This window comes from Saccopteryx leptura, chromosome 2 (genome assembly GCF_036850995.1).
Source record: "Saccopteryx leptura isolate mSacLep1 chromosome 2, mSacLep1_pri_phased_curated, whole genome shotgun sequence".
Lineage (NCBI taxonomy): Eukaryota > Metazoa > Chordata > Mammalia > Chiroptera > Emballonuridae > Saccopteryx > Saccopteryx leptura.
In genome coordinates, this window is record NC_089504.1 from 215313651 (window position 1) to 215340623 (window position 26973).

At 47.6% G+C, this 26973-nt stretch overlaps 1 protein-coding gene across 2 annotated transcripts; it reads left to right on the forward strand.

The window, feature by feature from the left end:
• Positions 1 to 11215: 11215 nt before the first annotated feature.
• SUMO3 (small ubiquitin like modifier 3) lies at positions 11216 to 25121 on the forward strand. 2 transcript variants are annotated; one of them, XM_066370026.1, is made up of 4 exons: positions 11239 to 11417; positions 17392 to 17520; positions 21683 to 21754; positions 23730 to 25121. In XM_066370026.1, exons 1-4 carry the CDS (start codon positions 11397 to 11399, stop codon positions 23820 to 23822), a joined length of 315 nt encoding a protein of 104 aa, XP_066226123.1. In that variant the 5' UTR covers positions 11239 to 11396; the 3' UTR covers positions 23823 to 25121. The 2 variants fall into 2 exon arrangements, with proteins under 2 accessions (XP_066226124.1, XP_066226123.1); XM_066370027.1 differs by lacking the exon at positions 21683 to 21754 and having other exon boundaries at positions 11216 to 11417.
• Positions 25122 to 26973: the final 1852 nt, after the last annotated feature.

Genomic DNA, 26973 nt, shown 5'->3' on the forward strand with positions numbered 1-26973 from the left:
ATGCACGTACTACACCTAACCTGCCAAGCATTGAGCTCAGCCAAGCCCACCTTGACCGTGCTTAGCACACACATGAGCTTGCAGTTGGGCAGAACCCTCTGACAGCGAAGACACTGTCGAGTGTTGCTTGACTGTGTGATCCTGTGGCTGACGGGAGGGCTGTGGCTCCCACTGCCAGCATCATGAGAGGATCACACCACATGTACCAGCCCAGGGAAGGAACAAGCCAAAGCTGAAGTACAGCCTGACCTGTGGAGGCACAGTGGATACAGTGGTCAACCTGGAATGCTGTCTCTGGTTTGAAACCCCCAACTTGCCTGGTCAAGACACAGGAAAAGTAAATTACAAGTTGATACTTCACACTCCTCCCTCCCTCCCTCCCTCCCTCCCTCCCTCTTCTTTAAAATCAATAAGTAAAATCTTCAAGAGAAAAAAATCCAAACTACAGTTTCTCCTGAATTTGTATTCTTGCATCTGCGAAAAGTCAAGTCAAAGAACCATCGTAAATTTTTACTTGGAGAGTGAACTAGACTTTCTCGGTAAAGATAATGAGCACTCTCAGCCGACAGGGAAGGGCCATGCTATGCCCTGAAATGCCATATGTCTGTCCCCAACCCAAGTCTGGCCAGCTGTTAGCTCTCCAGTCAGTGTGGCCCCACCTGACCCAGATTTCCCTTGTACTTAGCCGGAATCAGGTACAAAGAACCGCAGGAGGAAGCAGTTCTACCTTTGAGCTTTGCATCCTTGACTCCCCTCTTTAAAACATGGAACTATCAACAGACACCTACCCTCCATCCCTCTCTGGGGAAGGGGTCTTCAATATCTGGTTCATGGGGAGCAGCCCATCCCTCTCTGAGTTGCAGCTGAGCCGTTTTTTACCATTACGTCAGTCACTGAGGCTCTGGGACTTCAGTCTGTGCTGAGTTAGTGTCTGCAGATAACTCTTAATGCCTGTGGGAAGTGTGAGCCTGCCCCACTGGACCCAGCCACACTCTACCTACTTCAAGGTCAAAGTACTCTGACAGGTCAACTCTGGTTTCTTCACTCTGGAATGTCGAGGGTCCAGGCCTACATCTAGAATGCAGGAGGCCAGAGGTTGTGTCCCTAGCCCCAGGTGAGGTCACGGGGTTGCCTTCAGCCTGGCAAGTCTTTAGTCTCCAGTCTACATTTGAAACTTACGTCAGCCTTGGACTCATTAAGAAGTTGGGTGATTAAACCTCTGCTTGAAAAGGTAGGATGGTTAGTGAAGTGTTTCATTACAGTGTCTGTTCTTCAGGAAAAAATCACTGCTGGGTTAAAAAGGTGAAAAATCAGATGGTCATATAGTGGCCATGTCCCCATCAACTGGGTCGGTATCCTTCCAGAGCGGGTGCATGTCACAGAGCTCCACTATGTGCGTGCATCCATGCAAGTGGCCGCCACATCCTGAGGGGCCTCATGGTGCCTGCTCCATTCCCTTTGGGAGGCATATAGTTCCCAAACCAAGTTTTCATGCTGCTTTGGCATGAAATGTGAGTGAACTGCAGGGTCAGTTCCTAGAAGTAGAATTCTGGATCAAAGTATCCATGGTGCTTATTTAAAATGTTGGTAGAATCTGCCACATGACCTCCTTCATTTGAAAGGGTTTATGACGCTTTGTAAGGTGGATGGAGGTACGTGGCCCCAAACCAAAACCTCATCTGGAAGTCGGTTCTCTGGGAAGACGGGAGCACAGGCCGTGTGTGTGTGTGTGTGTGTGTGTGTGTGTGTGTGTGTGTGTGTGTGTGTGTTACAGTTGAGGACAGTAGAGGCAGGAAGGGCAGGCACAGCCATCCAGACGGGAGCACAGGCTGTGTGTGTGTGTGTGTGTGTGTGTGTGTGTGTGTGTGTGTGTGTGTGTTACAGTTGAGGACAGTAGAGGCAGGAAGGGCAGGCACAGCCATCCAGAGTGTCGGGAGCTTCACTCTATCCTGTCAGCATTTGGCAAGGTGATGGCTGTCACAGTTTCTGAAAAATGAGGCCAGGAAGGAGATAATCCCTGGACCTGTCACTGTGAGTGGTCCCAAGGTTCCCCAATCTCCCTTCCCAACCCACCATTCTAGGCCCCTCTCTGTAGTGCTCCTGCTGGTCCGGCTGCTCCCCACAGTGCTGTTATGTAGGTCACAGTCCCTGGGGACCATGCCCTGGTCAGGCAGTGGCTGATTCAGTGGCCATTCCCCATGTTCACTCTACCAGGAGGCACAGCCAATGGCCCATGAGTACCCAGATAGTTTTGCTGTGGCCTGATACATAGCAGAAACCTGTGTACTTCACAGCCAGTGTTTCCACTACTGAGCTTTCTCTGGCCACATGTCCACTTTGAAGAGCTGAGGGACACAGCAGCAGTCATCTTTTTGGGGAACAGAGACCTTACTGTGTCCCCTAGTATATGTGTCCTGCTTAAGCCTGATGGGACAGGAGCCACCAATTCCCTGGGTGGGGCACTGAGAAGTGGTGAGCAGGTAGTCCTGCTGCCACCACTTGTCCCCAGTCCCATGCATTCTGCTGGGGACACAGTCCCCAAAACAGCCTTTGTGGCCCTGGCCGGTTGGCTCAGCGGTAGAGCGTCGGCCTGGCGTGCAGGGGACCCCGGTTCGATTCCCGGCCAGGGCACATAGGAGAAGCACCCATTTGCTTCTCCACCCCCCCCCTTCCTCTCTGTCTCTCTCTTCCCCTCCCGCAGCCGAGGCTCCATTGGAGCAAAGATGGCCCAGGCGCTGGGGATGGCTCCTTGGCCTCTGCTCCAGGTGCTAGAGTGGCTCTGGTCGCGGCAGAGCGACGCCCCAGAGGGGCAGAGCATCGCCCCTGGTGGGCGTGCAGGGTGGATCCCGGTGGGGTGCATGCGGGAGTCTGTCTGACTGTCTCTCCCCATTTCCAGCTTCAGAAAAATACAAAAAAAAACCACAAAAAACCCAGCCTTTGTGAGTGAAAAGATCCACACGTGTTGAAGGGTAAAAGTGGCTTGTGAACCACTTGGACTTTTCACCCTTGGCTGCTGAATGGGACAGACTCCAGCATTCTGGTGGCTCAGCCTGGACCTGTTTCCCAGTAGGTGGTATCTTTGCTCCCCATAGTTTTGTAGCTGGGTGTCCCCTGGGTTCTTTGAGTCCTGTGCCTCCAGCCGGCAGGTGGGGAGGAAAGCAGAGCTGCCCCAGTGGCAAAATGACACTATTACCTCCACTCGATTCCATTGGCAGGAGTGTACTCCTGGCCAGGCAGCCGCCTGCCTCACCAGGGCTGTCAGGGAACTACATCGACCTGAGGTCATTCCATTCCTCAGTAAATCTAGTTAAGGCGGCCCCCAATGTGGGCCCCTCCCTGCACAGAGACAGACTTTGCCAGTTCAGCAGGGACTTACTTGACTTGATGGGTTTTCTCCCCTTAGCTAAAGAACGTCAATTATCTGCAGTTGTGGAACAGGTGTCTAATTGTTCTAAAGCCTGAATACTAAGAACAATTCCTAACTACAGATAAGTCACCAAATACAGTCAACATAACTTTCTTAAGTAATTCCACACATTCTAGTTCTCTAAGCTTAGGGGCAGGGGCACTGAGTCCACAAAATAAATTGTCTTGGTAATGGCAGTTGCCATGGGACTTTTGCAGTGACTTGGAGTAAGGCTGGGTGCTGGCCTGGCCAGAGGCAGCACTTCTACTGACTTTTCCAAGAGGACACTGTTTACCAGCTGGCTCTTGATGACGTATTGGTGGTGAGCCTTGTCTCTGTCCTTTGCTCCCTGCTGTCCAGCTGGATCACAGTGAGCCCTGTCCCTCTCCAAGGCTCCCCACCAGCCAGTTGGTCTTTCTTGACACTAATTCTTTCATCACTAATGCTTGTCTCTGGCATTGCCCCTCGGGATTTAATCTCATATCCTGCATCTTGTGTGTTTGTTCCTCTTGTCTATTTTACAAGTGATCACATTTGGCACCATTAAGCTGATGAGTATCTCAGACTGACAGTGAAGTGTGGCATTTCCTTATGATTTCTGACTTTGTATGCCAATTAACAGCATTGCCATTTTTGTTTTTTCAGCATTTTTACAAAATTTATGAGGGCCACCTCCAGTTACTTCTCAGGGACTCGTGTTCAGAGAGCAATGGTGGGGAGGGTACAACACCAGTTTCTCTGACTGGAACCTAATCTGGAGTAGTTAACTCGGCAGAAAGAGTGGTTAACCCAGTATAAAGAATTGTTAACTAGGCGTAATGAATGGTTAACCTGGTATAAAGAATATTTAACCAGGCATAAAGAATAATAGTTAACCGGGCATAAGGAATAGTTAACCAGGCATAAAGATAATTAACCTGCTTGCCACAGAGGGTGGCTAACTGGGTGACTGGTGGGCAGTGGGCATGCAGAGGCACCAGCTGGCACCTGGGAGGAGGTTGGATGATTCATACCCAGGCCCCTAGCAGGAAGCACCACTGTCCTGAGTTTGCCTGGAAGCCTTACCCAATCAGGATGAGTTCTTTGGAATGGAAACCACAGGGTAGGAGCATGCATTTGGATGGCTTGTTCAGGAGACCTGGGTCCATTTCCCGAGAAGTTTGTCAGGATGTGTCCCTCCCCAAGTGGACACTGACCAAGGAAGGAGGAGAGGCCAGGGAGAGGTACGGCTGGAACAGGTGACTATATTCTAGGGGTCTAGACACCAGAGTCAGGGGATACTGTTTCAGAGGACCCAGGGAGCTTGGTGCTGCGCTCTGAAAGCATATGGTGCTGGCTTCTAGGATCAGAACCTGCAGGCCAGGGATGTGGATGACACCTTCACCCTCTTCCTCTCCCTGGCCCGGGCTCCAAGGCTCCCCAGTGACCCTGATTCCACACTCTTCCACTGGCCTCTCCTGTACCCCATAGTGTCTCATCGGACTCTCACCATTACCAGACCAAGCCAGACCCTGTCACCCAAGCCCTATAGTCTGCAGAGTGCTGCATCATCCCCACACTGCCCTGCCCAGGTCCACACTGCCATTTCTTTGCTCCCCTGGAGCATGGCTGGCCCCTCTGTTTTCCCTGAAGCCTCTTCTCCCTGGCCTGAGGAGCCTCTTTAAACTGCAAATATGATTGTGGGGACCCACTCAATCCCTACCACCACCACCACCACAGCTCCCAATGCACTTAGACAAAGGCCCGAGCTCTACAATGGCCTAGGCTCCTTGCTCGCCTCCAGCTGCGTCTCCATCTCTTCCTTCAGCATTCTAGCTCCTTTGTGCCTAGAACACGCTAAAGGCCCTCTTACCTGACCCTGCTGTGCTTGTTCCCTGGAGTGCCTGGAGTATCTTTCCAGGCATTCTGGCAGCTCGTGACTCCACTCCCACCCTCTATTTCAGGTGTGTGAAATTTCCCTGGCCACCTACTTGAAGAGCCCTCCTTTGCTATACAGTCTGTTCCCTAACTCAGATTTAATATTCTGTTCTTCTGGCCACCAAATGTAGTAGGGTTTAACCACAGAAGCAGAACCAGTAGGATGTCCGTCTGTCCATCCATCCATCCATCCATCCATTTATTCATTCAACAATCCATACACCTATCTTCTATGGATCTATTACAGGGAATTGATTTCCACAATCACAGGATTGTAAGTCCAATGCAGTCCTTGTAAGGCCCTCTTCCCATCTGATGCTGGGACTTGAAGTCCACAGGGTAGGCAGACAGGAAGGGAGGATCATGAGCAATAGGACGTCTCAAGGAAGGACCTCTCAAGGAAGAGCTGAGCCCAGGACAGAAGCACCAGCACCTGCTATGAGCTCAGCAAGCATTTGTGAAATAGATTAATAAATGGGTGGATGATGGATGGTTGGGTAAATGGATGGATGGTTGAGTGAATAGGTTGGTGGATGGATGAATGCATGGATGGGTGAATGTCTGCATGGATGTATGGATGGTACGTGGATGGATGGATAGGTGGATAGGTGAATGGGTGGATGGTGAATGGGTGGATGGGTAGTTGGATGAATAGTTGGATGAATAGTGAATGGGTGGGTAAATGGATGTTCAGAAAACATTGTTGTTGTTTTACAGAGTCACTATTTATTTAGACTTACCCACATAAGTATGCTCTTAATTGTATTTTCATGCTTCATTCTCTTTTCATTCCCTCTTGTATTTCTATGCTTCCATCTGGGATCAATTTTCCTCTGCCAGAATATATTTAGTATTATTTGCAATATTCAGCAGAGAAGTGGAATCTATAAAAGACAATCAAATATAAATTTAGTATTTCCCTTAGTGTATGCTTTCTGGCAATGAATTCTTGATAATTTACTCTATTTCACCTTATTTTTATACCAAATTTTGTTATTGAAGTCTATGTAGGTAGTTATTTCTTTCAGCATTTTATACATATTATTCCATTGTTGTCTGACTTCCATGTCCCCATTGCAAAATCATATGTAAGTCTTTTCATTTCTCCTTTATATATCTGGCTGATATTTTCTTTGTCTTTGGTTTTGAGCAGGCTTTCTGTCATATAACTAGGTGTGGTTATCCTTGTATTTATTCTGATTTGGGTTAGTAGTTTCTCTGTAATCTGTGGTGTGTTATCTTTGATGAATTTTGAAAAATCCTTTTATTATCTCTTCAAATATTGCTTCTGGCTTGTTCTTTTCTCTCCTTCTGGGATTCCATTTTGCAAATATCTTTGACCTTTTATAGCAGGGGTCTCAAACTCGGGCCCGCGGGCCGCATGCGGCCTGCCCACCAATTTTGTGCAGCCCGCAGACTGGCCCACAGACTAATCCACGAAGTTTGATTAGTCTGCGGGCCGCACAAAATTGGTGGGCGGGTCGCATGTGACCTGCAGGCCGCAAGTTTGAGACCCCTGTTTTATAGGTCAAATCATATTGTGTATGTCTCTTAGGCTTTTTACTATTTTTCCATTATTTTTTCTCTCTCTGCTTCTTGTCTAACTATTTTCCTCTGACATATCTTCCAGTTCATAATCATCTCTTCCACTGTGTCTAATCTGTTGTTAAACCTATCTACTGAATTCATAATTTCAGTGATTGTATTTTTGTTTTAAAATTTATATGATTGTCTTTTATAGATTCCACTTCTCAGCTGAATATTGTATCTCATGATCTATTTTCTTGAATATTATTTAAAGTGACTTTAAAGTCTGTGTCTGATAATGTCTGTTCTCCTGTAGGTTTATTGTGTGTGTGTGTGTGTGTGTGTGTGTGTGTGTGTATATATATATATATATATATATATATATATATATATATATATATATATATATATATATTTCTCGGTTTGGCATCATTTCTCTTCAGTTTTCTTTATAAGCTTTTCTTCAATTCTGGATATTGTATATGACACTATGTTAATTAACTTGAGGCCCTGGATGATGCTATTTTCCTCCAGGGATTTCAGTTTGCTTCAGGTTGGTAATAGGAAGGAGAGCAAATCAGTTTAGTCCAATTTGGGAGTGAGATGTCTGTATGTTGGGGTTTCAGTCTTTGTGAGGGCTGATCTATTTACCCCTCAGCCTTATGCCTTTGTTGTATGCCTCAGTGCTTTAGCTCAAGATCCAAGTTATTTATCAGAGCCACAACCTCTGCCAGTTTATATGGGTGTTTGCCATGCCCAGTTATTGTCTCCTCTAGTCTATGAGACTCAAAAGTTGTGCTTAGTGTCTTAAGTTCTTGTCCATTGCATATATTATGGACTGGATTATATGTGTCTCTTCCTCTCTTCTTCCCCTTTCCTCTCTCTTTTCTTTCTCTTTTACTATCCCTATTCCTCTCTTTATGTACACACAGAGGAAAGGCCATGTAAGGACACAGGGAGGTTGGGCAGTGGTCATCTACAAGCCAAGGAAAGGGGCGTCACCTAAAATCAACCCTGCTGGTAACCTTGATCTCAGACTTCAAGTCTCCAGATTTGTGAGAAAATAAGTGTCTGTTGTTTAAGCCACTCAGTCTGTGGTATTTTGTCATTATAGCCTAAGCTGACTAATACATCATTCTAATTACCAAATGTTTCAAAGGGGAAAATCACTTCCCTTCTTGCTGGGATCTTCACCCTTCAGAGAATGTTCTCTTTGTTTTAATAGCTATCTGATGTCTTCAGATTTTCAAAATATTTCCTAAAGATTTTTTGGTTGTTCAAAACCACAGTAGTTTCATTATTTGCTTTAAAAATCTTATTAGTGTCCCTGGCCAGTTAGCTCAGTCAGTTAAGAGAGTCATCCCGAGATGACTACAAGGTTGCAGGTTTGATCCTGTCAGGCACACATGGGAAGCAACCAATGAGTTCACAACTAAGTGGAACAACAAATGAATGCTTCCTTCCTCCGCCCCTCTCTCTCTTTTACCCTCTGTCTCTTAAAAAAGAAAAAGCTGTGGCTGGATAACTCTATTGGTTAGAGCATTGTCTGGAAGAGCAGAGGTTGTTGGTTCGATTCCTGGTCAGGGCACACATAGAAAGAGATCTGATGTTCCTGTCTCTCTCTCCCCCCCCCCCATTCTTATCTCTCTAAAATAAAAAAATAAACATAAAAAAACTTATCAGCATAATATGAACATCTTTTCCTTTTATCAACTACACTTTTTTTTTTATTTTTCTGAAGTTGGAAACGGGAGACAGACTCCCGCATGCGCCCGACCAGGATCCACCTGGCATGCCCACCAGGGGGCGATGCTCTGCCCATCTGCGGTGTTGCTCTGTTGCAACCAGAGCCATTCTAGCACCTGAGGCAGAGGCCATGGAGCCATCCTCAGTGCTCAGGCCAACTTTGCTCCAATGGAGCCTTGGCTGTGGGAGGGAAAGAGAGAGACAGAGAGGAAGGAGAGGTGGGTGGTGGAGAAGCAGATGGGCACTTCTCCTGTGTGCCCTGGCTGGGAATCGAACCTGGGACTCCCGCACACCAGGCTGATGCTCTACCACTGAGCCAACCTGCCAGGGCCTATCAGCTACACTTTTTAAAAACACATTTAACAGTGGCATAACCTTTCTTACTGTAATACATTTAGATACCGTGTTTCATCAATTCTGTTATATATATATATATATTTCACACTCTAAGTCTGACACCAGGATGTGTTTTCCATTCATAACCTGTCATAGTTTAATGTGAATGTGGCACATATGCTTATTTATTATTTATTTTAGAGAGAGGAGAGAGAGAAGGGGCGAGAGGAAGAGTGGGAAGCATCAACTCATAGTAGTTGCTTCTTGTATGTGCCTTGACTGGGTAAGCCTGGGGTTTTGAACAGGCGACCTCAGCATTCCAAGGTTAACACTTTATCCATTAAACCACCACAGGTCAGGCAGCACATATGTTTTATAACTGATGCTGTTTTAGAGTTGTTGATCGATCTGGATGCTGCTACCCAAAGTAACACCACAGCCAACAATCTAGGGTTTGATTCTTATTGTCCACCCCTGTCTTGGAAGGGGCTGGTTTCTAAAGGCTCCCCTTTCCTGGAAGCACAACTTGATCTGGCTATTCTACCTAGGGGTCATCGGGTATAGGAGGGCTATAGTCCAGATTCCAGGATAAAAGGGGTCAAATCCTTGGACGTGGCTCAGATGGGAGGTTGGCTTCTACTATACCTGTAACAGAGATGTCGTCAACCTATGACCTGACAGCTCCATTTTGGGGAGCCCCCTTCCCCCTCCTTAATGTATCTCTGGGCCAAGAAACTAAATTTTTAAGAGTTAAAGATAGTTTGTGAAATTAGAGTCCATGAAAACTTTGTCCCTATGGCTTTGGGATATTAATGGGAAATGAGTGGAATCCAGTTGTCTGGGTTTTACTGACAGGGTGGAAATAATTCCATTGCTTGGGTTCAAATCCAGAACCTGGTATTTCCTAGCTGCCTGTTCCTGTGCAGTCCACCCTCCCCCTTAAGCTTTAGTTTCCTAATTGGCAAAATAGGGATCACAAGAGTGCTCTGCTTCAGTTTTGTGGGGCTTGAGTGGGATGAGTGAACTTGGTACCATGCTTGGCACACTCTGAGTGATAGATAAATGTTTGCCATATTAGTTCATTTCATCTGAGGGCATTAGGATTACAAACAGGGAGGACAGGAAGAGCCAGGGATTTCTAAGAATGTGTGTCTCAAAGTACTGAAAGGATGCACTGACTGTGACCCCCATTCTCTTGCATGTTTCCAGTGTTCAACTGAGCACCGTTTGGCCCATCCACCTTGGTGGGGTCTAGAGATGCAGTAGGGCACACTGGTCAATCTCACCGACTGACTGCCAGCTTTCAAATCCCAGTGCCCTTACAAACTCTGGGACCTCAGGTATGGAATTAAATTTCCTAGCACTCACTAGCCTCACCTGTGAAATGGGTTGCTGTAAAGATCAGGTGCAGAGTACTAGCATCTGGCACTCCAGAAACATTAGCAAAATGGTCAAAAGAGTATATCCTGCACGGATTGCACCACATCCCCCAGGTGCTCAGCTTCCACTTGCCAGCTTCAGAAGCCTCAGATGGGGACTAGACAAAACAAGAGGAAGGGTCAGAGGGAAGCCTGGCTACGTTCAGAGTAAGAATTGGACAGAGAAAGACATTCTACATCTCTGATCCTTGTTTATGCCTCTGTCCACCTGCAGCTCTGCGTATGGGCTTCAAAATGAACAAATGCAATGTGTTGGTGGATGGAACCAATGGAGGGGTTAGCCCTGGCCTGTCTTCTTGGTTCACCCGCAGTTCTTCATGATCTGACATTTGGCACCTGGGTGAAGGCACCTTTTCCAGTAGGCACCTGGCTCACCCACGTCCTCTGTGACCACTGGAGGTGGTTCAGCGGACTGGCCTTATTTTCCTTTTTCCTTGGAGAAACGCACTCTCACGCAGGAAATGAGTAGGGCGCCTAAGCTTGGCTGTCTGAGCTCAAGTAGGTGAAGGACCAAGTCTGTGGACTAGGGCACTGAGGCAGACCCTAAGGTAATGCACTAGTCTCGACTCCTGGCGCTGCACCTGGCCCAGCCTCACAGCCCAGCTCTTTGTGATCTACTCCCGTCCCTACGCCCCGCCCCGATGTCCGGAACGACCCCAGCCTGGATGCCCTGAGCGTCTCCGCGGTCTCAGCGCGTCCTACCCTCGCCCCGCGATGTCCTGAGCGCCCCCGGGTGTTCAGGCGCCGAGATGGTTAGGGGACCCGCCCCGCGCCGTGACGCATTCCCAACCGCCGGGAACCTCGGCCCAACTGGGCGCGCGCTCGACGCCCGGGCGCGCGCGTCGTGCACGCGCGCGCACCACGTGACCTCGCACTGGCCAACTGGCGCGTCGGGATTTGGGGGGCAAAGCGCGGCCCCGCGAGCAGTTGCGGCGGGAGAGCGGCGGGCAGAGAGCGTGATTCGCCCGCTCCCGCGCTGCCTAATTCTCCGCCGCGGCCCTTCCACCTCGCCACCGCTCGCAGCCATGTCCGAAGAGAAGCCCAAGGTAAGGGCGGGTGGGCACGGGCCAGTCCCCGCGGTCGACCCTCGCCCACGCCGCTCCCGTCTGTCCCCGCCGCGCTTTGAGCGACCTGCACGGCTCAGCGCGGCCTCCACGGCCAAGGAACAGCGGTGTCGGCTGGGCCTCCTGCGCCCTGGCTTCCCGCCCCTCCCCCCGCAGTAGCGCCGTTTGGCTCCCCTCCCCCTCCCGCTTCCCGCCCCGCCCTATGCCCAGGCTCCGCCCCCACGGCCCGCCCTTCGCTTAGACTCCGCCCCACCGAGGCCTTGGCCGCTCTCCGCTCAGGCTCCGCCCCTACGGCCCAGGTTACTCCTCTTCTCCTCTCGTCCAGGCTCCGCCCCAACTCTTCGCACGCCGCCTTACAGCTACGCCCTTTTGGTCCCCACGGCGAGTCCTCCGCGGGCTGCGGGGCAGCCCGGGCGGGCCCTGTCCCCCATCAGGCAGCGAACTGCCTAACGTGAAGCCCCACCTCGGGCTGACCTAGGTGGGGGGCGGGGCCTACGCGGAACTCAGAGGTAGTGCAGGGTGACCCCTAGTTGGGTCCCGCCTCGCCCTGATCACCCGCCACTGCCACCCATTACCCGTCTGGAGACACTATCTCCAGGATCCCTCTGCCCGCATCCAGACTCTCCCTCCAGGGAATCTTCCGCCGGGGTCTCGTCCACCTACATCCCTTCTATCCAATCGAGAAACCCCCTTTCCTCTCGGACCCTCGTTGCGAGGTCACCGATACTGTCACCCCATATAGTATGGAGAAACGCCCCCCCTATGGCCCCTCTCTAGAACCACCCACCTCTAGAATCTTCTTTGTCATGGGAGGCCCTTTCCCAGGGAGCTTCTCACTTCTGGAATCACATCTGTGATCAGTCTGGCGCTGTGTGCTTCCTGGCCTGTCTGCACGCGCTGGAGACCTTTACTATACAGCCTGTCCTGCCCACCCTCCAGCATGCGCCCACTGTTCTGCCACCACGTCCTGTGGTGTGCGCCCATCTTCGCCATTTCTGTCCCCACTGGTCCCCATGGCGCTCTCTGGTCTGTGGTCCTGAGCAGCGACTTTCAACCTTTTTCATCTCATGGTACATGTAAACTAATTACTAAAATTCTGGGGCACACCCAAAAATATATTTATTGCTGATCTGACAGAAAAAGTATAATTTTGATTCATTCACACTGACAGCTATTGTGTTGGTTGTTGTCAGTCTAAGGGGAAGGTTCCTGACTAGCCAGATATTGCATGTTTTAAAAATTCTTGCCACACACAAGTTGAAAATTGCTACTCTAGGGGGAGTTGGTTATCAGTCCTTGGGAAGGTCCATAGCTGTTGTGTTAACTACTCTTACTAAAAACAGGTTTCCAAAGGCCCTGACTGGGTTCTCAGTGGATAAAATGTCATCCCAGCACGTCGCAGGTTTGATCCCTGGACAGGGTACATAGGAAAAGCAGTCAATGAGTATACAACTAGATGAGGCAATTAAGTGGAACCATGAGTTGATGCTTCTCTCTCTCTTTCTCTCTCTCTCAATCAATGGAAAAAATTTAAAGAAAAAACAGGTTTCCAAAGCTTTGGGCCTGCACTGGTTTTTGTTTTGTTTTTTTGATTGATTTTAGAGAGATAGAGCATTCATTTGGTGTTCCACTTTGTTGTGGAACATTAATTGGTTGCTTCCCATGTGTGCCCTGATCGGGTATTGAACCCACAAGCTTGGTGTTTCGGGATGACATTCTAACCAACTGAGCTAATAGGTCAGGGCCTGGGGTTTGTCTCTTTGACCAAGAGGGAGGAGATCTACTGTTGAGTTGAATGCTTTGCACACAGGCTTCCTTTGCTACCAGCCTGGTACTGGAGATTGCAGCCCTCTACATGGTCTGGTGTGGAAGCCAGCCCCTCCCTACCCTGCTTTGAGTAAAGGTCCACTCCAGACACACCTCTTCTCTCCAGATTTGGTTGGAGCTGCTTTGTTTTGTACATTTTGGTTCCACCTCATCCTTTTATATCATTCCTCCCAGCTTGTCATTTGGCCAAACATAAATGCCTTTGTTTGTTTTCTGGGTGGCTTCCTCTTACTGAAATTTAAATACAGTGAAATACACACAATATTCATTTTTCCAGGGGGTTTAAACTTAACTCTCTCACTGTTCAACTTCCATGGTCCTTTCAGTTGAATAAATGTGTTTGAACCATGTCCAAAATGACCAAATGGTGTGCAATGCCCTTGGTGCCTCGAGGAGCCCTCTTTGCTCTGGGCCTGGCCAGGAGGGCAGGAGGTGCACTCTCAGGCTATCATGATGGTGGAAGGAAAACTTTGTGAGTTGACTGGGAAGACAGCTTCTTGCTCCCCTGCATTGCTGAGGGAGGAAACTGACTGCAGTGAATTGTGGTCGTCGTTTTTTAGTGTTTTTTTCTTTTACTCCTTGTTTATTAGGAATTCCTCAGGGGTCTGGTACAGGCCATCGTTCTTAGCATTCCTCCTGTGCAGATTTCCTGGTTACATTAGCCCACCAGGGGAACTGGTGCCCCTGTCATGGTGGTGAGGCCTTCTGCCCAGTCCCGTTGCCTTCCTGTGCCTGGTCTGCAGCTGCTACCCTGTGTCTGTGTTTCTGTTTCTGTTGTGTTTTGGTCCCTGCAACTGTTTTTTTTTAACACATCCATATTTTTTTCATTATAAAAACAAATGTATCCTCTGTCCACATGCAGAAGAATTACTAAGTTGGACCCTTTACACCACATACAAAAATTAACTCAAAATCAATTGAGGACCTAAATGTAAGACCTAAACCAATAAAATTCTTTGGAGGAAATAAGACAAAAGCTTTACAGCATTGAGTATGACAGTGATTTCTTGAATACGATTTCACAGGCATAGGCAACAAGAGTAGAAACAGACAAACTGGACTTGGTGAAAATTAAAAAAAAAAAGTGCATCAAAGGATAATATGGACAGTAAAAAGGCAACCTACAGAAGGAGAGAAGATATAGGCAAATCCATATATATAATAAAGGGTTAATATTTAGAATATATAGAGAACTGAAACTCAACAACTGCAAAACAACTCCATTCAAAAAAAGGGGAGAAGGACTTGAGTAGACATTTCTCAAAAGAAGATATACAAATGGTCAGTAAGGACATGAAAAGATGCTTAACGTCATCAACCACTGGGGAAATGCAAATCAAGACTTCACATCCATTAGGACAGTTACCAAAAAAGCAGAAAATAACAAGTGATGAGGATGTGGAACAGTTGGAACCCTTGTTACTATTGGTTGGAATGTAAAATGGTGCAGCAGTTGGGAAAAGTGTGGCGGTTCCACAAAAAAATTAATATAGAACTACCATATGACCCAGCAATCCCACTTCTGGGTAGCTACTCAAAATAATTAAAAGCAGGTCTCAAGAGATACTTGTACACTCATGTTCATTGCAGCATTATTCATGATAGCTAAAATGTGGAAGCAATCCAGTGTCCATCGATGTATGAGTAGACAAAATGTGGTCTGTCCATACAATGGTATATTAGCCTTAAAAAGGAAAGAAATTCTGACACACTGACGTGGATGAGCCTTGAAGATATTATGCTAAATTAAATAAGCCAGTCACAAAAAGACAAATACAGTACTGTATGATTCCACTTATATGAGGGACTTAGAGTCGTCAAATTCAGAGATAGAAGTAGAAGGGTAGATTCCAGAGATTTGGGGAGAGGAGTTAGTGTTTAATGGGGACAGAGTTTCATTTTACAAGATGAAAAGAGTTCTGGAGATGGATGGTGGTGATGGTTGTACACGTCATGAAAGTATTTAATACTACTGAAAGTGGTTAAAATGGTAAATTTTGTGTTACGTGGTTTTGTTTTGTTTTTTTGTGACAGAGCATCAGAGAAAGGAACAGATAGGGACAGACAGACAGGAAGGAAGAGAGATGAGAAGCATCAAGTTTTCATTGCAGCACCTTAGTTGTTCATTGATTGCTTTCTCATATGTGCCTTGACTGGGGGCGGGGGACGCTGCAGCAGACTGAGTGACCCCTTTCTCAAGCCAGCGAACTTGTGCTCAAGCTGGTGAGCCTTGCTCAAACCAGATGAGCCCGCACCCAAGCTGGTGACCTTGGGTTGTTTTTTTTTTTTTTTTTTTTCAAATTTATTATTATTTTTTTTTTATTTTTATTTTTTAGAGAGGAGAGAGAGACAGAGAGGGAGAGAGAGGAGAGAGAGACAGAGAGAAAAGGGGGAGGAGCTGGAAGCATCAACTCCCATATGTACCTTGACCAGGCAAGCCCAGGGTTTCGAACCGGCAACCTCAGCATTTCCAGGTCGATGCTTTATCGACTGCGCCACCACAGGTCAGGCCGACCTTGGGGTTTTGAACCTGGGTCCTCTGCTTCCCAGTCTGATGCTCTATCCACTGCGCCACCGTCTGGTCAAGCTGTGTGATGTGTTTCTTAACACAATAAAAAATTGAAAAAATATAAGCACAATGTGTACCCTGGATTGGATCCTGAAACTGAAAAAGGACATTAATGGAAAAACTGGTGAAATAGCAACAGAGCTTAGAGTTTCACTGCTAGTGATGTGCCCACATTGGTTTCTTAGGTGTGATACATACTGTGGATACTAACACTGGGGAGACAGACGAGAAGTGTAAGGACCTCCATCTCTGTTTTGCAACTTTTCTATAAATGTAAAATTATTTCAAAATAAAACCTTTATATGGAAAAAAAAAGCAAATACATCCTTAATCTCTGGAGAATGAAGGAGGTGCTCCTGGAGGGCATCCCCAGTCCATCCTGGCCTCAGGTTCCTGAGCACACCCCCTCTTGGGTCACTTGGTTTGGCCACACTGGCGTCCACATGAAGAGAGAGGGTTGTGAGCGGTGCCTGGCCTAGCTGCCGCCCAAGGCTGCAGTGTGGTAAGCACAACCCAGCATGACTTCCTTTGAGTGCCTTGCTGAAGTCTTATCTCCTGGACCATTTCTCGGGCCACTCCGAGCTCCCTGGACTGAGCTGCACCCCCATTCAAAGTCTCGAGCCAGAGTGCAGGATTTGCTGCCTGTCCTCCAGTCCCCTCTGTTAGTAGAGCTGGAGACACAGTGGCAGTGGCGAGGGGAACAAGGGCCCCAGCTCTTCCAGCAGGGAGGGAAGGAGAGCAGATATGGTCACCTTTCCTACAAATGCACTGACAGACACATCAGTGAGAAAAGCATGCGTGTGTGTCAGAGAAAATAGTGAATAACTTTGTGTTCCATAAGATCTTTATTTTAAAATTGAGTCAGTTTTATCATTTTGTTCAAAGTTAATGCCTTCATTCCCCAGCAGTGCCAGATAAATGAGGTGGCACTGTGTCTGCAGAACCTCATGGGTGCATCACCCTTGTAGGCGTGTCACTCTGGTTCTTAGGAAATTCTTCTCAGCCTGAGCTGCTCCAGGACACAGATTTTTGGCATCCTTTCCATATGTGATTGCTCAGGAGCTGTGAGCCGGGAATTCTGTAAAGAAAAGGTACTGTGAGTGTCCCCGATCAGATAGGGCTGATGGAACTACATGAGGGACAGCTGGTTCCCCTCTGTGGATGTCGCAGCAAGAAGGTGGAAGCTGCTGCACAAATGGTGCCACCAGAGGATGAGCGTCCTGTGATTTCCCTCTGGCTTCAGAGTAATCTGTGGCAGACATGGACTGTCAGTCTTTTCTGCATTAAACAGGTTTTTTTCCTTGATTTACCAATCTGTGAATGCTATAGATTTGCATTATGTTTTCTTACACATGGATGCTTCATGAGTAGACGTTAAAATAAAATTCTTTCTAAAAATAAAACCATCACATGAGTGACTTTGGATTGCAAGAGAATTTTAAGAATTAGGTTGCTTTTAATGACTTAAAAAAAACTTCAGTAATTAACTAAAACTTGACATTTAAAAGTGGCTATTTTGGGACATGGTATTGAGGCCCAGTGTCTTCTTGTCTTTTGCAGGAGGGAGTAAAGACAGAGAACGACCACATCAACCTGAAAGTGGCTGGGCAGGACGGCTCTGTGGTCCAGTTCAAGATCAAGAGACACACCCCGCTGAGCAAGCTGATGAAGGCCTACTGTGAGCGGCAGGTGTGCCAGTGGCTGGGTGTGACTGCCAGCACTGCCTGTCCAGCTGTTCAGGGTTCAAGTGTGCATGCGTGTGTATGTGTGTGTATGTCTACACATATGTGCATTGCTGTGTATATGTGTGCACTTGCTTTGGTGTGTGCCTGCTCATGTTCATACATATTTGTGTGTGTGCATATATTGTATGTGTGTCTGTGCACAAGTGTGCACGTTCTGAGGTGGCCATCTCTCTTCAACCCTCTTCATCTCCATTTTGCACACATCAGCTCCTGCTGTCCCAGCAGGCTGGGAAGAATGCTGCCTCTGCCTCTGCCTCTGGGGGCGGAGTGTGACAGCGCATCTGCTGTCAGGATCAGTGTGCATGCGGCCTCCTCTGAGGTTCCAGACTGGGAACTAATGTGCAGTGCCATCGCTTCTTCCTGTGGAGCTGGAACATGCTATGCGGACACAGCCCTCACCACAGTTTGGTTTCCACAAAATACTGGATTTTTTCCCTTTACATACCAGTTTCCAAAATAACGAGCTCATATCCTCCCATAGTGACCAGTTAAATTGAGCATTTTTGGTTGTGATTTTGTTAGTGTCATGAACTTGTGGGTCAAACCCATTTGTGCTTCATCTCTGTGTCTGTTTTGCTCTCCTCATGCTCCATTGGACTCACCTTTGGTCCTGGGGTAGGTCCTGTCCACTCAAGTCCTCTCACTCAGTGGCTTTGCCTGCACTTTTCTGTGGGGTGTGATGGGTGCGCTGGCCTCTCCCCCAAGGAGTCCTGTTCCTTTCAATGGCAGGGGTCCTTCTGGATGCTTTGAAAATACAAAGCTTAGTCTGTTTCTGTTCCTGGCTTTGGTCATTCTTGCCTTGGGATTTTTGTTGTAAAAAGCACCATAGAAAAGCTATGCCGCCCTCCTCCTTCCCGCCCTCAAACCCTGCTCTCCAGCCGCTGTCATCGACCCCTTCCACTTTCATTTTGTGTAAATATACTTCTACTTATTCCTGTTTCTTGATTTTAGAGATTCTTTTCACCTATGAAAGGTGGGGGTTCAGCTCTGACACTGCCACTACACACCCCTTCCCTTGTCCTTGTAGTCAGTTACCCTGTGATCTACTGGATTCTGTTGTGACCCTGGGAATGCGACTAATGGGGCCACACTGTGGACTCTTCTTGCACACCGGCCTCTCGTCCAAGTCTCATTTTTCTGATATGCTGGTGGCTGTGTGTCCATCATTAATGCATCCCACCCCTACATTCTCCCCTGTGCTGCCCAGTCCCCCATGTAGGCAGGCACTGGGGGTCACCGCTACCTCTTTGTGTCCTTGCTTTTTCCCATCCTCCCTCCTGGAGCCCTTCTCAACCTGTGCCTCCTGAACAGGTTGCTGCTTTTTTTTTGAAGATTTTTATTTCTATTTATTCATTTTAGAGAAGGGAGACAGAGAGAAGGGGGGAGGAGCAGGAAGCATCAACTCCAATATGTGCCTTGACCAGGCAAGCTCAGGGTTTTGAACTGGCGACCTCAGCATTCCAGGTTGATGCTTGATCCACTGTGCCACCACAGGTCAGGCCCTGGACAGGTTGCTTTTGAGAGTGGTTGCATGGTTGTCATCATAGAGCTTCCTCAGGGTCATTCTGTAAACTGCTTTTATTCCCTCTTGTGTATTTTCTGGATTAATTTTCTCTCTGTTTTGATGGAGCATGTCTTCCAGTTTCTTGTTCAGAAAGGGTACATGAGCCTGACCGGGTGGTGGCGTAGTGGATAGAGCATTGGACTGGGATGCAAAAGACCCAGGTTCGAGATCGCCAGCTTGAGTGCGGGCTAATCTGGTTTGAGCAAAGCTCACCAGCTTGGACCCAAGGTCGCTGGCTTGAGCAAGGGGTTACTTGGTCTGCTGAAGGCCCACGGTCAAGGCACATAGGAGAAAGCAATCAATGAACAACTAAGGTGTTGCAACGAAAAACTGATGATTGATGCTTCTCATCTCTCTCTGTTCCTTTCTGTCCCTATCTGTCCCTCTCTCTGACTCTCTCTCTGTCCCTGTAAGAAAAAAAGAAAAAAGAAAGGGCACATGATATGCAGCATCTGAGGCACCACAATCTGAAAGTGACTTGCTCTTTTTTTTTGTTTGTTTTATTTTTATAAATTTTTATTTTAATGGGGTGACATCAATAAATCAGGGTACATATATTCAAAGAAAACATTTCCAGGTTATCTTGTCATTTAGTTCTGTTGCATACCCATCACCCAAAGAGAGATTGTCCTCCGTCACCCTCTATCTAGTTTTCTTTGTACCCCTCCCACTCCCCCCAAAAGTGACTTGCTCTTTATGACTTGCTTCATGCTTGAATATTTGTACATAAATTACTAGGTTGAAATTCATTTTCCTTATTTTGGAGTTATTGCATCATTTTCTTCTTGCTTCTGATGTTAGTTTGAAAAGTTCAGTGACATCCTGATTCTCTGTCCTTTGTACATAACTTGGTTTTTCTCAGAGCGTTTTTGGGACCTCATTCTCAAGTTCCGGAGTTTCACTGTCACATGCTTTGAAGTGTGTAATTTTTCATTCATATCTCCGGGCCCTTTCAGTTTAGGAAATGTACCTCCTATTAGTTCTTTGATAGTTGTGCCCTTTGGTTTCTGCTGCCTTTTTTTGGAATTCCTGTCCATCATGCAGGTCCTGTTCTAGAATGGTTACTGTGACCACTTTCCCTGTTTTGCATTGAGTTTTGTCATCACCTTTGGTTTCTTTTTTGGAAGCTTTTCTCAACTTTACGTGGACAGTCTTATTTCTCTCATGATTTCCAGTTTCCAAAAGTTCTTTTTCTTTGAGACTCCTTCTTCCCCAGTAGCAACATACTGTTATTTTCTATCTCCCTAAGAATTCCTGTGTGTGCGCGTGCATGCAGGTCAGTGTTCATGTGTGTGTGCTTGTGTGTGAAGTGTCCTTGGATTCTTCCCTCCCCCACCTTGCCCTCCATGTTTCTCCATCTTTGGTTTGACCTCTAATGTATTTGAGTCTTTCCTTAAATGTCCTCTAATTCTTGGTTAACTACTCATATTTAAGACTGAAGCACTAAAAGCTGATGGAAAACCGCATGCATGGGTGTGTGGACAAAGTCCACACTTGGCTGGGTGGGTAACATGCCGGGACTGGTGGTTTTGTGAGGGCTTTCCAGATAAGGCAGCCTGGGAGTCACTAAGTTTCCCAGAAGTTGACTCCTGCACCTCCCACTCTTGCCTGTGCTCTGGGAGTGTAGCACATGGGAGGAGGGGTCTTGGAGGTGGCCTTGGGTGTGCCTGCTGCTCCTCACTGCCTGTGGAGCCCGGGACATCCTCTGCCTGTGGAAGGCACAGCTTCTGGCCTCTTGATTTTGGGAGCTCTGACTTAGGGGTCTGATAGGAGCTTTCAGGCATCATCCACAATCAGCTGCCTGATGCATCTCTATCTCCCAGACCGGCTGTGCCTGCTCCTTGCCTCTGAAGGCTGCGTCATCTTGCCCCCACCCTCACCTAGATCCTGTGTTCCAGTATCCAGCGCTTTGGAGCTTCCAGGCCATCGCTGACACCCTTTTTCTGCTGCCTCATCTCTTCTCCTATTTTTATTTTTCTTTTATTTGTCTTTTTAGTAGGGTTTCAGGAGGAGCAGAGATACATATTTTAATCCCATCTCACCTGTTCAAGTAACATCAGAGCTGCTTTTTAAAAGGCAATGTCTTTGTACCCGGTGTTCCTCATGATGCAGAAAGGCTGCGCATACTCCTTTTGGATGGAAAATGCCCTCCTGCCTTTCTCAAGGCCATAGCCATTGAGCCTGCTTCTCAATTTCATGCAGTCTTGTCACACGTCTCCTGTCACCTGACCTGTTCCTGAGAATTTTTTAAAGGGGGAAAATGGTGGCACCAGCAGAGTAGAATTCCTGCTTGGTTCAGGAGGGACGTGAGAGAAGTGAGTGAGGATGGGTGCCTGGAACTATGAATTGCTAGAACAGTGGTTTCTGAAGGTGCTGGGGTTGGCATAACATGAAATGCATTGTAGGCCCACCAGTAGGTTTATAATCTACTAGACTATCAGTCTGCATATTCAGAATCCTGGTATTTTGGTGTAAATAGTTGATGGTTTTGAATTAATGCATTACCTGGAAATATTTAATGATATTTACCTTTCCTTTTTAGGGCTTATCAATGAGACAGATTAGATTCAGGTTTGATGGACAGCCAATTAATGAAGCAGACACCCCGGCCCAGGTATATGAAAGTAGCTTTGACAAACTGAGGCTGCTTCCGACTTGCATTTGACTAACTGCTGTTTGAAATATTTTTGTTGAGGAGCTACTGATTATTGCTAATATGGGATACTTTTATTTTTTTTAATATTCTTATTAGCTTATTTAACTTTTTAATTGAGATGTTCAGTTTTTTGGGTTTTTTTTTGTATTTTTTTTTGTATTTTTCTGAAGTTGGAAACAGGCAGTCAGACAGACTCCCGCATGTGCCCGACCGGGATCCACCTGGCACGCCCACCAGGGGGCAATGCTCTGCCCATCTGGGGCGTCGCTCTGTTGCAACAAGAGCCATTCCAGCGACTGAGGCAGAGGCCACAGAGCCATTCCCAGCGCCCGGGCAAACTTTGCTCCAATGGAGCCTCGGCTGCGGGAGGGGAAGAGAGAGAGAGAGGAAGAAGAGGGGGAGGGGTAGAGAAGCAGATGGGTGCTTCTCCTGTGTGCCTTGGCCGGGAATCGAACCCAGGACTCCTGCACGCCAGGCCGACGGTCTACCACTGAGCAAACCGGCCAGGGCCCGAGATGTTCAGTGTTTCAAATGAGAAGGATTCTGTCTGTCGGACATCCTCTTCCAGGCTGGCAGAGCAGTGGGCAGGCTGGAGGTGCAGCAGAGTGGGCCCAGGCGAGATGGGCAGATGCACTCATACCCACTGGTGGTCTGGACATTGAATTTTCAATATTAGTCAATTTATAGCTAACTTACTGGCTCACTCCTAGGGTCCTGTAAGCATTTGCACATGGGAGTATGGGTGGAAAGGAGTGTGTACCCCTTCATTATCAGTCAGGAAATAGTTTTTGTTAAGCTTGTGCCCCATCCTCCCTCCACACCTCCTCCATCCCTCCTCCACCATCCCCAGCAGCAATCTCAGTCTTGGCCCAGCATGTTGTGGTACATGGCTCCACAGTGAAAAACTTTGGACAGAGGTAGAGGCTGAGGTTCAGTCTGTGATTCTTGTCATTCATCAGCTGGACAACCTTGTGATCCAGGGTCACTAACTCTGTTGGAGTCTCAGTCTCGTCCTTTACAGAGTGAGAATCATTTGGGTTGGCTCCTGTGGAAGGGCTACATATTTCTGCCCAGTTGAGGAAGTGTTCTGCTGCTGAGATGGTGGTTGGTTGTGAGAGAATTTCTGGGAGGCTTATACTGGGGTGGGGGCTGGAAGATTCTCCTCCTGTCTTCACTCTCGCTCCTGGCCAGGTAGTGTCTGTAGTAGGACAGGGCCCGCCAGCCCATACATACTTCTTTCCATTTCTGAGAACGTTTCTGGGAAACATGACTGCCTCCAGCCCTGCTTAGTCTCTGATTTGGCAGAAGCTTTCTTTTGTTCCAAGAATGGGCAAAGATCAGGGCTGATATCTGGGCAAGTGGTATCAGAAAGAGGGGCAGGCAGGGAGCATTTGTCCATGTCTGGCCTGGTCTTGAAGGAGAGGGATGGGAAGCAGGGGTGCAGCCAGCAATGGATCTCTTACTGAATGGGTTTTCTTTTCTAACTTGGTTTTGGAAGCCACAGGCACCATGCACTGCACTTGCTACGAAGTGCATAGCATCTGCTGATCCCCAGGATTTGGAGCCACTCACTGGTTCCTAATTGGAATCTGATTTTGTGTAATTTTCAGTAACAATTTTAGATCCTTATTTATTTTTTAAATGAGACTTAGTTTTTCTATCAGTTAGTTTTGAATATTCTTTTATGAGTTTTGTAAGGGGAAAGTTGGTGAATAAGTAGCTTACTGGAAATCCAACTGAAGTCTATTCTCCCTGCATATGACCTAGGAGGGAGGGCCACAGAGCATAGATGTGATGGGGCGGTGTGTGCCAGTGTGAGGGAGATAGTGCAGTGGACATTGTGTATTCAGTTGAACAGTTTCTGTTTCTGTGATGGCGGGAAAACTAACAACTTTCCCCTTACTCCCTGTGCCTGTCATGGTGACCATGCCAGCTGGAGATGGAGGATGAAGACACCATCGACGTGTTCCAGCAGCAGACAGGAGGCTCGCGGGCCTCTGGCTGCCTCTTGGGATGTGGCCTCTAGAGGGACTGGCCCCACTTTGTCACCGTCCTTGCATTTGCTGTTGAAGAGTGAACATGTGACCATGCCAATTACAAAGGAGTCTGCAGGAACTAAGGACATCCACCAAACTTTCTTTCCTCTCTGGCATACTGTGGGTGCAACTCAAGACTGTTTGCAGGGACGAAATATTTACCTGAAACCGGGCCAGCCACAGTGTCATGTTAGTTTAGGAAAAAGAGTTGCGAGGTGTTGGGGCTTTGTTTTTGCTTTCATTTTTGTCTTTTCCCCTCCTATGACATTTCCCCAAAGCGCGTGGTGTGAATGTTACCTTTTAGTCTAGATGAAGATCTTATCCCAGGTATTCAGTAAGTCCCCCTGCTTATTCTGTCATGTAGAGCGCTCATGTCATCAAAGTGGGGGTGCTTCTGTGGGGCAAGTTTTGGGGGCATTTGGAGGTGGGTGACAAACTGCCACTTATTATTTCTTGTAGGCACAGGTTTCTTAAAATGTTAAATATTGCAAGTTTAAGTTTTGTGAGAATATGGTAAAGCGGAAGGGAGAATACTGGAATGCTTTTTAAAAGGTGAAAAAAATAACCAAGTCCCTCAGCGGCACAGCCCTGACCACTTTGTTCTTCTCATGTCCCCTTGGGCAGGGCTCCTGATGGTACAGAGGCAAAGCTGGGTGCAGCCGAAATGGGCTTTTCTCCTTTTTTAAAAAAAATTTTTTTTTCAATTACAGTTTCCATTCAATATTATTTTGTATTAGTTGCAGGCATTCCCTTCTGTTAATAGAAAGTTCCATGTTTCTCACTTGGTAGCTGTACTGTGGCCTCAGATTTTTTCCAGTTTTTGTTTCTGATGAACAATAATGGTATCTATATAAAAATAGGATTAAGTATTGCTGATTTTGCAGCGATGTTTTTGTGTAAAAGAGCTACTTAAGTGTGGTTACAAATGGGCCCCGTGCTAGGACGACTTTGTGTTCTCACGGACTGTGCTCTGCTGCTTTTTTAAACATTAGCTGTGATTTCATTTCTGTGAAACATTTTGAAACCTGTACCTATTAACCTTTCAGTTCTCCTATTGCCCTTCTGTATGGAACCCCTGCTGCCTGATGGCCCTGCTTTTCCTCGTTCTGGCACCTGGACAGTGACCTCGACCATCATCTCTTGCTTGCCTGGGAATCTTGCCTTTCCTTTGTTTTGCTGTTGGGGTGTGGATGTGGTCTCTGCTGGCGCTCAGCTGTGTTTGTTCACAATTTGTATATTCTTTGTTGTCCTTTACTACTGTAAACAGTAAATATAGTTTGGTATTCTGTCTCTTGCATTAAATACTGTATTTGGAGGTTGCAGCTGTCAAAATTCAGCACTGTAATGACCATCAGAGCCACTCAGACTTTGATCTAAATGCTAATTGCTGAAAAGTATTCACCTGCTGCCTACACCCCTCCCTGCGCCCCTGGCAGATGTCTGTGCTGGGCTGGCATGTTTCACAAAGGGATCCACCCTCTCACACCTCCCAGAGCTCTCCCATGGGGTAAGCTGAACTGGTATCATGACATTTCCTCTCCTGGGTGTCACATGTAAAGAGAGGGTGGGTTTTGGAGGCAGCAGCGGATATGGACATCAGTCTAGCGTCTCAACTTGTTTGGTGCCTGTCAGACTGTTTCCTCTGTGCATTTGACAACCTCCTCACCCTTTGAAGCTGAGTGAACTGCTGCTAATTTGACAGAACTTCCCAGTGGACTCTGCTGTGACAAAACCAGGTTGAAAAACGACCTTAGTCCATCCGGTGAGGTGAGCACAAGCTGAAAGGTCAAGGGTTGCGGGGGCACAGCATGTCCATTTTTGCACCAGCAAAATGGACAGTTACACCAGCCAAAGTAGGTGGGTTCAAGCAGTTACAAGAACTGAGTCATTTGCTCGGTGCCCTGGAGAGTGGAAGTGGTGGTGGTGGTGGTGGTGGTGGGGTTACATCCGCAGAGGAGCCCCTGCACTCCTCCCTTAAGTTAGGAGAGTGAGGCTAAGTGGGATGTCAGAGCAGTGCTGCTTAAATTTCCAACCACAGAACTGTCAGTAGAAGAAAGAACAAGGCATGTCCTCAAGGCTGCCTTTTAAAATTTATGCAAATTGTGCATTTGGAATAATATCTCTTGGTATTAATGTTTTAAAATATTTCACAAATCTAACTCCCTGGACCTTCGCGTTAACTGATGCTTCAGGAGGAGATATGCCCTATTTATCCTGTTAGTACCTGGGTTCCAGCTGGTATTTTCCTGTTTCAGCACTGAAAGTCCCAGGTCTCAGGAACCCTCCCTGCCAGGAAAACCGGGCAGGTGTCACCATGCTGTTGCGCAAGCTCACAGATGGGGAAGCAAGATGTTAATATTAAAGTTCTACCTTAAACTGGGTTCAGCTGTGAGATATTTTCTATTTCAGACCTTTAGTTGTCAAGGATACAAAAGATTAATTTCATTCTGAACTTGCTTCCCGAGTGTAATTGCTTAGGAGGCCTTCCCATATCAACGCCTGCTACTCAGAACCTGGGTCATGCTGGTCAGCGGGCTGGCGGCAGCTTGGGCTTCCTTCAGTTCCTCCCTACATGAAGCTGGGCCTGGGCACACCGAGTTCCGGCCGCTCTGGCAGAATAATCCCACCATCATAGCCACCCGCTCTTTTCAAACCTAACCCTTGTCGGAAAGTAGTTGGGGAGTCAGTACCTTAGAGCGACTCCTTTGGCTGCAGTTGGGCCCGGCTAGCGGCAAGGGGTTATGTCGCGGCCACGTGCAGTGGACACCACTGACTGCAACTTCTTCCTTCTCCACTACTCCTCCCGGGTGTCTTTAAAAAATACCATTTATGAAGGACGTCTGCCCAGCTCGCGTTCGCCCCCGGGTCGCCCTGCCGCCGCCCCGCCCTCCGTTCTCCATCAGACGTTGCTGTAGCCACTGTGACGAACAGGCGGTTACTAAGCACCCAGTCCCGGAGCCGACTGCCCGGAATCTTAGGGAAGACTGGACCTTACAGGAACTGGGGCGGCTGGAAGCGGCTTTAGCCCCACAAAGCGGCCAAAGGCCTAGCAACCCCGGGACCAGACAGGAGCCAGAGCAGCCCCAACCCCATCCATGCAACACTCCGGTCTCCGCCCCATCCTCGTCCTAGTGCACGCTC